Source organism: Trematomus bernacchii, unplaced genomic scaffold (genome assembly GCF_902827165.1).
Source record: "Trematomus bernacchii unplaced genomic scaffold, fTreBer1.1, whole genome shotgun sequence".
In the NCBI taxonomy this organism is placed as follows: Eukaryota; Metazoa; Chordata; class Actinopteri; order Perciformes; family Nototheniidae; genus Trematomus; species Trematomus bernacchii.
In genome coordinates this window covers 165,089-178,571 of record NW_022987695.1, presented here as the reverse complement: position 1 = coordinate 178,571, position 13,483 = coordinate 165,089, and the positions used below count along the sequence as shown (strand labels likewise).

The 13,483-nt window shown below is 38.5% G+C and overlaps 1 protein-coding gene across 18 annotated transcripts in view; it reads right to left on the bottom strand.

The window, feature by feature from the left end:
* Nucleotides 1-13,483, bottom strand: part of LOC117489241 — a 72,135-nt gene that overhangs the window by 27,212 nt on the left and 31,440 nt on the right. For 15 of the 18 annotated variants that reach the window (XR_004556591.1, XR_004556590.1, XR_004556589.1 and 12 more), the window contains 4 exons: nucleotides 13,121-13,150; nucleotides 9,584-9,775; nucleotides 8,572-8,774; nucleotides 8,173-8,191 (listed from right to left, as the gene is read on the bottom strand). Coding sequence is in view for 13 of the 18 variants with exons in the window: in XM_034138419.1 (XP_033994310.1) it covers nucleotides 8,173-8,191; nucleotides 8,572-8,774; nucleotides 9,584-9,775; nucleotides 13,121-13,150 (444 nt within the window). In the remaining 5 variants the exon portion in view is untranslated. Of the gene's footprint in view, nucleotides 1-5,809; nucleotides 6,461-7,556; nucleotides 7,645-8,172; nucleotides 8,192-8,571; nucleotides 8,775-9,583; nucleotides 9,776-13,120; nucleotides 13,151-13,483 lie in introns of those variants that run through there. The other 3 variants (XM_034138418.1, XM_034138420.1, XM_034138424.1) reach the window with 3 other exon arrangements.

Sequence of the window (13,483 nt, the reverse complement as noted above, 5' to 3'; positions counted from 1 at the left end):
TGTACATGTAGTTCATTTCTAAAGACACTTCTTACCCTGTTTCTGTCTCTGGCCGTCCATGTTTCTGAGGAAGATAAATGGAAACCTTTAGTACACACACTTCAAACATGCGTCACAAACACTCTTCTCTATCTCTTAAAAAAGCGTGCGTTAGTCCGTGAGAGTATATTAAAGTGAACTTAGAACCTGCAGAGTTACCCCGTTAAATGGTAGATATGCAGCAGCCTTAAAAGAAGAGTACTTACTGAAAAGACTGATAGTTTATCTGGCCTGGCTCTTGCATGTTGCTCTGCTCTTTCACTTTCCCTTTCTGCGGCTACGTGCTCTCTGGTGACCGCTGCAGGAAGAGGAGACACTGTGTCTCCTCTCATAACATGTGACAGCGGTGGGAAGTACTCAGGTCTTGTACTTGAGTTAAAGTAGAAGTACTCCCAAAGTGATTATAGACTTTCATCTGTTTGGTATTTATGGACAATTAAAAATATTATAGTCTGTGTCCATCTGATCTGTGTGTTTATAGGTTGAATTTTGTGAAATACCACACTGTAATGTTCCCTCTACTCTGTGTTAACGCTGCTTTCTGCAGGGTTTCCTAGATCTTGTTCTTGAGTAAAAGTAGAAGTATAGTCACATCTTATATTTGAGTTAGAGTAGAAGTACTCAGATCTTGTACTTGAGTTAGAGTAGAAGTACTCAGATCTTGTACTTGAGTAAAAGTAGGCTAGAAGTACTCAGATATTTGACTTGAGTATAAGTATAAGTACTCAGATCTACCAGAGTAGGAATACTCTGTTACAACTAAAAGTCCTGCATTCAAAATGTTACTCAAGTAAAAGTAGAAAAGTATTATCATCAAAATATAGTTAAAGTAGCGACAGTAAAAGTATTCATCGTGCAGATTGGTCCATTTCAGAATAATATATATGATATGTTTTATAATGATTGATCATTAAAGTGTTCTCAAAGCTGGTAAAGGTGCAGTTAGTTTGAATGACTTTGTATACTGCAGGGTAGCTTGTGGATTTACTCCAGGTGGAACTAAAGTCTGATTTAACACTTGATTATATTTCACATCATTCATCCAGATCAGTAAAGCAACTAAAGGTTTAAAAGTATTTACTCAAGTACAGTACTTAAGTACACATTTGAGGTACTTGTACTATACTTGAGTATTTCCCTTAATGCTACTTTGTACTTCTACTCCTCTACAATTCAGAGGTAAATGGTATTTAATACCTTTAGTTACTTTACAGATCTGGATGAATGATGTGAAATATAATCAAGTGTTAAATCAGACTTTAGTTCCACCTGGAGCAAATTCACAAGCTACCCTACAAAGTCATTCAAACTATCAGCACCTTTACCAGCTTTGAGAACACTTTCATGATCAATCATTATAATCAAAGGTGAAATAAACTGTACATGTCAAATAGAATAAGATGAGAAAATTAAATAATGTACAGGAATGAAGATCTTAAATGCAACTTTAATTATTCGTCCTTTTACATTTAAATCTACTCAGTCTTACAGCTTGACCCTCAAACTTGATTTAATTTAAAGGGAACCTATCATGCAAAATGCACTTTTGTACGTCTTTTATACATGAATATGTGTCCCCGGTGTTCCAGGGAACTCACCAAGTGTCAGAAAACCAACCCGGTATCACGGCAAGACGTGAACATGTGACGATCTACCATGCTGGGAGACGTGAATATGTCACGGTTTCGTCCCTTCAAACGTGACAGTTACACGGTATTGTTAACATGGCCCAACCAGTGGAGAAATACCCGGAAGTGCCAAGCAAATGGTCTACCGCGCCTATTGGTCGGTTTTTATTGTCAAAATGAGATGTTTTTAATTTATTTTTTAATCGTCACACTTGATTTCGCCAATTTTCTTGTTGCCCTAGCTGGTCGACACCTCTTTTAGCAGAAACAAAGGCTACATTAATGTATTAAATCGATGTTAATCCATGTGTGTGGATCATAGACTGGTGTGGATGTGGAATTAACGGACGTGACGTTGTGCGATTGCGTTGCCAGGCAACGCAATTTACAAATTCTTCAACTACAACCCTAATTATATTTAAAAACATTTTAGAAGGCCTCACGAAATACTTTAATGTAAATTAAAATGTAAAGTGAAGGGGTGTGTGTAATGTGGTGATTGACATTATTCACCCACGGATCTATGGGTTGGGGGGTATTGTTCCGCACGGACATTTTAATTAACCGGACTTACTGTTGATGTGAAATCCGAAAAAAAATACGTTATACACCATAACGGTGCACAGCTGATATAAAATAACTTGTCGTTTTTAAAGATATTACTGATTTTCTTTGAATATAAGAATGTAAATACTGAGTTGAGAGAATAGTCAGGGGATTTGGGTGATGGGAGACACATCTATGGATTCAGAATTTCAATAGCTTACTGTTAAATGACGGATATACCTTTCTGTCTGTGATGTTTTACAAATCAGATATTATAAGTAAAACATGTGAAATAATATAGCAATATCCTGTACAATTATGTGAAAACATGAATAAAACTACACATCTTCAGATGTTATACATACACAAGTGTCCTACACTAATAATACAAAGTTATTATGGCTGTGTGTACCTTGTGTGCACCGCCTAGTGGTTAAAGCACGTTATTGAATTAGTTGTGTATATGATATGTCAATGATCCTTAGAAAATCTTGAAATCTTGAAAGGGATATGCAAAATAGCCATTATATACAGTCTTTAATTAACTATTAGTAGAGAATAACGAGTAATGAATATACTTTATAGGGATCTGCAGATAAATGTTTAGTCTTCTCAAGCAGCAACTATCAAATATCTCTCCTGATTGTTGGCACTTGACAATCACCTTTCCCTGAATTTCTCAGGTGTAACTAAAGCCTGATTTAAGGGTTGTTTATATTTCACATCATTAATCAGAATCTGCAAAGTAACTAAAATAAATGTAGTGGAGTAAAAATACCAGGTTAACCTCTGAATTGTAGTGGAGTAGAATTGCTGTTTTGTTTAGTAATGGATATTGAATATGGAATAAAGGTTTTGACAAGACCTGGTGTAACAATAATCAAAAAGGACGAGCTCCAGATGTCAATGATCTAAACAAAACAGCACACCTGAAATGTATATTTAAATACTTTATTAAGGGCAGTGAATTCGTTTTTTCTGTATGTTTTTCAAATCAGTGTTATACAGTAGGCTAAGTGTCATAGACAGTGTTACATTGCTATTATTATCCTTAAAATATATATAAAACAAAACCATTTATGATCTTTTTTTTTGGGTGGTTTACTAATGACAGTTAATTCTGTTTCTGCTATTGATGGTTTCATTTTTGTGAAAAATAATAACATAATACAATTCAATAACGTGCTTTAACCACTAGATGTGCCTTTCTATCAGCTGTGCACCGTTTATGGTGTAAATACAGCGTATCTACCAATTGGATCAAATATAAAAGTCAGCCGAATTAGTATTGATACTGCAAGGAGACGTATTGTGTGAAAATAAATGGAAGATGTTGTTTAATTGCTGATATATTTATGATCTACGTCACGTTTTCAGTTTTGGCGGCAGTGCTTCCTGTTTGTCCAGAAGTCTTCTCATCAGGGCTCTATAAATACAGAACAACGGCAGATATGTAATATTTAATGCAGCCGAACCGTGTATTACAATGCCGTTATGTAATGACCTCCAAAGAGAAAAGCAAGCAAACTCGGAATAAAGTATTATTTTATTTTTAATTGTTTTTTCGGATTTCACATCAACAGTAAGTCCGGTTAACTAAAATGTCCGTGCGGAACAATACCCCCAACCCATAGATCCGTGGGTGAATAATGTCAATCACCACATTACACCATAGACTGTATATATAAAGCATTACACACACCCCTTCACATTTACATTTTAATTTACATTAAAGTATTTCGTGAGGCCTTCTAAAATGTTTTTAAATATAATTAGGGTTGTAGTTGAAGAGTTTGTAAATTGCGTTGTCTGGCAACGCAATCGCACAACGTCACGTCCGTTAATTCCACATCCACACCAGTCTATGATCCACACACATGGATTAACATTGATTTAATACATTAATGTAGCCTTTGTTTCTGCTAAAAGAGGTGTCGACCAGCTAGGGCAACAAGAAAATCGGCGAAATCAAGTGTGACGATTAAAAAATAAATTAAAAAACATCTCATTTTGACAATAAAAACCGACCAATAGGCGCGGGAGACCATTTGCTTGGCACTTCCGGGTATTTCTCCACTGGTTGGGCCATGTTAACAATACCGTGTAACTGTCACGTTTGAAGGGACGAAACCGTGACATATTCACGTCTCCCAGCATGGTAGATCGTCACATGTTCACGTCTTGCCGTGATACCGGGTTGCAGAAAACACAAACCCTCTCTATTTTCCTCCATACCCAAATCTCTAAAAAAGGGGCTGCAACAGATCTGATAAAAACTGATCCAGATTTGAACACTTCAATGACGTCACAGAAGTGGCGCTATGGCTATTGGGCCAACTCTCCACCTATCAGGGGAATGTGGGGTTGGGGCCACGGCCGGCCATTGCCACTCGAAAGCGCTGGAGACGCTGTAGTACATATGCCAGGCCTGTAAGAGGCGCTGTAGTCTGCCACAAAAGCAGCGAGGAAGACTTCCTGCCCATAGTTACCATGGTTACCCTTCTGTTTATTCTCCGCTGAGGCTTTTTTTTCTCCCTCCCCGAGGCAAGCGTTTGCTCCCGCTGCTTTAATTCAATGCAATCCCTCCCCGTCGAGGCAAGCACTGTAATTCTCTCCGGTTAGTCCACCAGCAGATGACAAACACCCACCTCTCCGCCTCTTCCAAGGAACGAGGGGACCGTGCGGCAGAGTTTCAGTTTCAGTTTCTTTCGCCGGTCAAGATGTCCGTTAAAGTTGAAATCTTCCGGACAAAATTAGAAAAGTGCCGGTCAAAGGTCTGCTTTGTTATTTATTGAGCTTTAAAACAAATGAATAACGACTCTATATAATAAAACACGGAGGACGGAGATCTCTTTTTCTCCCCCTCTTGACTTGATCAGAGCACGGCTCCCCTCTCCTGCAGGGGGGCGTGGTCAGCTGCAGTCACAGAATCAGCCCCGTAGACAGCAAACAGCACATAGAGCGAAATGAGGCATGGCTAAAATGCATGATCTGTTTGGTATTTTGAAAACAGAAACGTATAAATATACCTTATATAGGTATGGCCCTACAATATAACATTTAAATATAGCATGATATATAGCTTTTCATTATTTGTATTAAATGTCTACTTATATCCCACTCCCCTGATGCAGCCTATCAGCTCTCAGAGGCAGGCTGTCAGGAGGACGCACCCCCCCTAATGCTGCATTCAAAGTCTGCTCGTAAACTCCTACAACTTAAATATTTCCATTTGATCAGCCTTTACTTCCTGTGCATTACATCTCAGGGGCAAACATTGTGTTGCTTCAATTACATGTATCAGATAATACTCGCTTTTAAATTCCTTGCAGATTCATATTTTATATATAAAACACAATCAGCTATGCATTTTAGTAGATACGTGAGATCAGGGCCGTGCCTCCCTACAGGCCGATCACGCAGACTGGCGCAATTAGTGTGGCGCGGCACGGTTTCGCCACTGCGAGGCTCCACCTAGCACGCCGACGCCCGCGAAACAGAGGGCCTCATCATATATCTTTGCGTGGGGCCTCATGTTGGCCAGGGACGGGCCTGGAAACATGTTCATCCACAATGAGACACAGGTACACAGACACTGTGATTGGTTGGTTTGTATTTATTATGTTGATGTTTTAATGAGCACAAAGCAGCAGCAGCAGCAGCAGGGTTTTACAGATATTTTAGGATATGTTAAACTTGATAAGATTTGATCACACACTTCTCTACGGCACACATTTAAACATTATGTTAACAAATCTGTATATCTCAAAAGCACACTGAATTAACATTCTCATTTAACACGTTTGTACCCATTCACCTACATTAAAATCTCTGTTTAAAAGATTTCTTCGGTGCCAATTTGGACAGGAGGAACTTTATCAATAATAGACTTTAAAGACTTTTCAACGAATAGCAGGTTTGTCTTATAAGTTTAACTTGAATTTTGTGTGAATTTGTAAGAGTCATTTACTTAAATCAGGTTTGTTATTCTTCCATCTATTCTTCTCTAATGCACCTTAGATAAAACATCAGTGATCCAAAGCTTCAGCTCAAAAGCATCTATGTTAATAGTTTAATAGCATCCTTCATTTCCCGTTGATTGCAAATGCATTGCACATGCACTTTTGTCCCTTCAAAATGCATTTATTGGAATAATAAACCCCTGAGGTCTTCTTACTTCTGTGTATGCGACATGATTTTGACAACAACAACAACAACAACAACAATTCCTCCAATAATCCTCCAGTCTGAAAGAAACAAAAGATCAATCAGTCATCTCATATCAACAGCAAGCACAACATGATTTAGATCACATGGGTTTTTTCTTATTACAAAGGAAATAAAATACACTTTTTTAAAATCTGTTTTTTTACAGCTTTGGCCATTTGTCCATTTAGTAATTTTCAATATATATATTATTTTAAAGCCTGGTTGGCATCTTGCTAGAAGTCACATTTTCGTGCTTTTCCGATACAAATGATGGCCACCACCAGCGTTAGTAAAACTGCACTATTTTATTCAAATGTATCGTACTCTGTTTCATTTGCACTATTTATTTATTTTTTGTCTTATGTCCTATATATAATATGTTGCATTGTTGGAGGAACCTAAGATTTGCATTGCCATAACTACACTGTAGCTGCTGTGCACGTGATAATAAAACCCTTGAATCTTGAATCTATACTACGTGTTGCAGCCATTACACTCATATTGGAGTTATGCATAGAAATCTATCACGGCTTCTGGTTGAGAAACGTCTGCAATCTGGTGTTATCCCTTTTCTCAGAAATGTCCAATTTGGCCAAAAAAACACTGTATTTTTATGATCAAATATTTTACACAAGAGACGAGCATGACCATCAGACTAGACAAGCTACATCAGGCCATCTGCTGGCACCTACACCCAGGACACATCTTCTGAACTCTTCTGTGACTTATAGAGCTACAATGGAACTCATTGCCAAACTACCTTGCTGACATAGAGTCCAGAGCCTCTTTCAAGAAGAGATTGGAGTGCCATCTACTAATGAGCATGAACCCCTTGTGAACTGTGAACCCTAATTTAATTTTATTTCATGCTTTGTACTGGTGGGTGTCTTGTGCACTCATCCTTGGCTGAGTTTGATGTTGAAAGTGGATGAGATTGTTCATGATGTGTGTGATGTTGTTAATGATGTCAGGACTTATGTCTTGAATGTTGTTGTGTTGAGTAGTATTGTTGTATTGTTTTAAGTGTCGAACCCCAGGAAGAGTAGCTTTTGTCAAGAGCAAAAGCTAATGGGGATCCTAAATAAACATAGATTACATGTTACTTGTTAGACACTTTTATCCAAAGCGACTTACTTACTCAATACTGTAGCCGATATGAGATGAAGTGTCTTGGAACACAACGACATGCACCAACGTCCAACCCTCTGCGGCACACGCATCCCTTAAGCATAAACATAAACATATGTTATTTGTTATATTTTGAACACTAGATGGCGTAATGGGGCCACAGGATATAATTGATGTCCCTGGTACAGGTGGGTGATCTGGGACTGGGAAGAGCAAACTGTTTTTTGACCGTGTTTGTTGAAAAATAAATGGTATTGAAAGAAATGGAGATTACACGTGTCCAACTAGTTTACCCAGTTCAGCCATTCCCTCTGTGATATTGAGTGGCAATAGTCACCACACTACGTTTCAACACACCTACCCACATTGCTTTTTGTTGGGGTTTTTAAACCAGCTAATCGTTAGCATCATATAATAGTCAAATAACTGTACGGCACGTTTAGAATTTGATCCTAGAGTGAGCAACATTCATTAGTTTAGTTTTATCAATTGTTGATCTGCAGTTCAGCGTCAAGATACAAATTGATTTGCAGCTTCTTAAGAAAATACGAATTAGGATATTTTGGGTATTATGATATAATATGTTAAATAAATAGAAGGTTATTATTAAAGCCATACTTACAAGGTCGCCAGCTGCTGACCTGAAGGGGAAGAACAAAAACGAGTGTCATTCAGAAGAAATTCATCCATTCAGAGGTAAACCACAGCAATGATTCCTAACCTCTTGAAGGGATAGTTTGAATGTTATTGGTTGGGGTTTATTGAGGTATTTATAAGGTATAGTTAGAGCTTATGGCAAGGTTAAGCACTGAAGATATTCCAAATATACCGTACACTTAGAATTATCTTTAATTATTTCCGTTGGGTTTCCCTTTTTTGAGGTGCGCTCCGCCATCTACTGTAACTGATACAATGCCTATAGATAAACACCTCATACAACCCCACTTCTAAACATCCAAACTAGCCCTTTAAAGTCACATGATCAGTTTTCTTCTTATTGATTGTGTGTGAAATGGATTACCGGTCCAGGGGAAACTCCAAGAACATCCTTGACCTGAAACCAGGCCATGTCATTGCGGTTGCAGATCAGCATTTTGCTCTGATGGAACAGAACGTCTACGGTGACGATGACATCCGGGTTTTCCACGAGTCTCCTGCTTTCAGGCACAAAATGATCTTTGTCGTAGGTGTGATGCATCACCACCAGAACGATTGGTTTCCCACCTGTGAGCACAGAGATAATGTTGGGAAAATACTGAAGGTACTCTTCCAATATCAGAGTACACATGATAACAAAGGTATCCCAACTGTAGCTGTGTACATGACAGGATGTATGATTACCTAGAAGAGCATCAGGACTGTTTGAGGCATATGATAGCTATGTGATTAACATGATGATTCAGCCTCTATGGAGATAGACATATGACAAGCATGATCATTTCTGACGTGGAGCTAATCTGAACTAAACATTGAAGACTGCTTTATATTCCTCCATCTTGTGACTGTGTAACTCCCTCTCTTGGATATCAGCATGTGAAGGACACTGTTCAGGAACTAGTTGATGCTCTGTATGTGATGACTACTTCCATTCTGGAGAGGATCACAAGCGCATGGATCCTGATTATTGAAGCTCAAGCCGGTGACCAGTGATTATTAACATTTTGAGAAAAGTCCGAATTTTGAGATATTTGAGAAAAGTCAGATTTTGGAAAAAAAAGTCAGATTTTGACATTTTTGAGAAAAAGTCAGAATTTTGAGAAAAAGTCCGAATTTTTAGAAAAAGTCAGTATTTTGATATTTTGACCAAAAGTCCGAATTTTGACATTTTGACAAAAATACCAACAAATTCTCTTTTTGTTTTGACTACTTCCATTCTTGAGAGGATAATAAATACATGGATTCTGATATTGAAGCTCAAGCCGGTGACGAGTGAGATTTTTCTAACAGATAACACAACGTTTTTTAACATTTCCCTGTGTACCTTTGAATAACCAGTGAGAAATTGGCCAATCATCGTCCTAGACATTTCCTACCTGGGATTTTGTCCATTGCCTCTCCGATGTCTGTTCCAACTCGAGACGCGATGGGACAGAAAAGCACCAAGTAGTCACTTTGTTCAGGAGAGATCACCTCGATTTGACCCATCCCTTTGAGGTCATTAACATAGGTCTCATGAGCACCGTTGGTACATCCTGCCACGGAGACATGGAATTTCTTCCCCGGCACTAAACACAGAGAAGATTTGTTTTGAGTAATTTTGTTTAGCTTCATACCACAAACCCAGATGCAGAAGAACCGTGTCCAAAAGTGTGACTTAAAGTTTCAAAAGCCACCAGACTCCATTGCAAAAATACAGAAGTAAAGTTTTCACATCTTCCCATAATATAACGGACCAATATGCTTGCTTTTGTTCTGTTTTTACCTCTATGTCATTATTAACGACCAGAGATCCAGTTGTAAAGGTGTATGTTGGTTTATCACAATAACCAACTCCTATCTCACTGCATTTTATCCGTTAAACCAGGGGTTCCCAACGTTTATTGTGCCAAGGACCGGACATTAAAAAAAAATCGCGGACCGGTTGTCAATTTTAACTGATTTTAATATTTACTCACCACCAGCAGGTAGCAACAGAGGCTAATTGTATGTAACAGCCTGAACAAATACTAGAACACTATGCATCCAAAACATATTAACAAAGTTTAAAAAAGAACCGGTGTTGTTTTTTGGTTTTTCGGAAAACCAAAAAACCGATGTTTTTCAGTTTTTATAAATAAATAATAAATCAACTTTTTGGTTTTGTTTGATTGATTTACGGATAATCCAGTGAATGCTGAGAAAACGAGGAGAAGGCGCATTATGAAGGAGATGTCCGGTCGCCTGTGTGTGTGTGTGTGTGTGTGTGTGTGTGTGTGTGTGTGTGTGTGTGTGTGTGTGTGTGTGTGTGTGTGTGTGTGTGTGTGTGTGTGTGTGTGTGTGTGTGTGTGTGTGTGTGTCACTGGCATTTGTTTTCAGAAGATATTATGATAGTGTCGTTCGTTCCGGTGCACTCCCGACAGCATTTAGCACTACATCGAGATTAAGTTTAAACAAATTTATTTTGGGAACAGCCGCATATATGCCGGTGTCGGACAGACACAAACACACAGAGCTGAGCTGAGCAGAGCACATACACACACACATCATGCGCCTTGGTGACTGACTGGACATCTCCTTCATAAAACTAATAAAAGGGGGAGTAATCGGGCAGTTCGATGTGTGTAGATGTGTGTGTGGTTAACACGTAGCAGCCTGCAGTCACTCTTAAACTGTTCTGATTAAGTTAAACACAGCGAAGGCGGTGCGTAAAAAGGCACAGCTCTTTACCGAGTATACGTCCCGCTGCCTCCTGATGCTGCAGCCATGTCATGAAGTGAAGGAGGGTTTCCTTCTATAAAACAGCTGCGGGCAGCAGATACCGTGAGAGTCCCGGACATTAATTCATAGATCAAGGCAGACTGGTTTACTCTCCTGTTTTGCCAATCCGGTGCTTAAACAAATAGCTCTACACCCCTGGCCGACATGTCCTTAAAATTAAGTCCGAGTTTGAAATCTATCTCAAATAATGTATGCACCACCATTTCCCCACATAAACATAACAGTCTGCAATCAAACGGTTGTCTCCTGTGCGCTCCTCTTCCTACTTGGCGCACCGGTAACATGCTCGTGCGCACAAGAGGCTGAGACCTTAGGCTGAGCCGCCGAATCCCTCGGAACATCATAAAAGCCATTTTCAACAGTTTTCTGGTGAAAGATTAACTAGCTACTGGATGAAATAATATGACTGGTGGCATAGGTGCGAAAATTAAACACTTTTTGAAAAAAATATTATGATAAAATATTTTTATATATTTATAATTCTGCAAATATTACAATAAACTCACAGCTATTTCGCGGCCCGGCAGTAACACCTCCACGGCCCGGTACCGGTCCGCGGACCGGGGGTTGGGAACCCCTGCGTTAAACCATTAAAAAAGTATCAGAAATATCAGTAAAGCAGCTTTATTTTAATGACTAAATGTAGTGTAGTGTCTATAATACTGGAATATCGCAGTCTTGAAAGAACACCATGGTGGAAAAGTACTTATTTTGTTCACTTAAAGCCAACTTGTTTTTCTCATATTCCCCTTGCGCTCTATAAGAATCACTTATCTGACATTTTTGCGTGGCAGCAGCATAAAAGACAAGGCGTTGCACATAAGAGAAATTAAAAGGGTAGAAATAAAGAATTAAAAAATGTAAACATCTCAAAATAGAAAAAGAAAAGCATTACAAAAAATTAAAAATATACATGTTGAGATACCAATTTACAATAATTCAACATGTTTTTTTTTATGTTCTTATATACCTTTTGTAATTGTATTTAACCCAACAGCTCCTTAGATGAAAATCACTTGTATAACTCACCCTTAATACAAATGCATTTAAATTTGACATTTACACTTATTGTGAGTGAAAAATAATAATATTAAGACTCACTTCTAGCAGTTTCAACATCTATGTTAAGTGCTTTTATTGAGGCACTTGACACTTGCTTTTCTTCTATAAGCTTTGATAGTTCTGGGTGAGGGACACCAGGCTTATGAATGATTTTAATGTTTTTGTTGTTGTGAGGAAATACTGTATATTGCACCCCTAATCTTTCTTCCTATCCCCTGCAATACCCTCACGCACCTCTAGGGTTGGGAACCACTGACTTAAAGAACCAGCTTTAGTGACATCCATTGGTGAAAATGCAGATTGCAACTAAGTGCTGCAAGAATTAGTATCATGTTTCAATGCCAACCTAGAAGGACGCGCCCCCCCTAATGCTGCATTCAAAGTCTGCTCGTAAACTCCTACAACTTAAATATTTCCATTTTATCAGCCTTTACTTCCTGTGCATTACATCTCAGGGGCAAACATTGTGTTGCTTCAATTACATGTATCAGATAATACTCGTTTTTAAATTCCTTGCAGATTCATATTTTATATATAAAACACAATCAGCTATGCATTATAGTAGATACGTGAGATCAGGGCCGTGCCTGCCTACAGGCGGATCACGCAGACTGGCGCAATTAGTGTGGCGCGGCACGGTTTCGCCACTGCGAGGCTCCACCTCGCACCCCCCCCCCCCCTGTTCAGGAACTAGTTGATGCTCTGTATGTGATGACTACTTCCATTCTTGAGAGGATCACAAACACATGTATCCTGAGATTGAAGCTCAAGCCGGTGACCAGTGATTATTAACATTTTGAGAAAAAGTCATCATTTTGAGATTTTTGAGAAAAGTCATAATTTTGAGAAAAAGTCATAATTTTGAGAAAAAAGTTCGAATTTTGAAAAAGTCAGAATTTTGAGATTTTGACAAAAATACCAACAAATTCTCTTTTTTTGTTTTGACTACCTCCATTCTTGAGAGGATAATAAATACATGGATCCTGATATTGAAGCTCAAGAGATTTTTCTAACAGATAACACAACGTTTTTTTAAACATTTCCCTGTACCAGTGGGAAATCGGCCAATCATCGTCCTAGACATTTCCTACCTGAGATTTTGTCCATTGCCTCTCTGATGTCTGAAAGAAAGAAAAGATCAATCAGTCATCTCATATCAACAGCAAGCACAACATGATTTAGATCAGTGGTTCTCAACTGGTCAGGCCTCGGGACCCACTTTTTACTTGGTCAATACATCGCGACCCAACATTTTGAAGCACTCAAATCTATTCAACAAAAAATCGTGCTGTAATATATACGCTTTTGAGCATACAATATTAATAAAAGTGAAGTACAGTGCATATATCCCTTATATCCCTTCACAGAACTAAAGTATGCTTTTAAAAAAGGTTTAATGAGATGATGGAATCAAAGCTGAACTATATAAAAAGGCACACATGCTGAAACCCAAC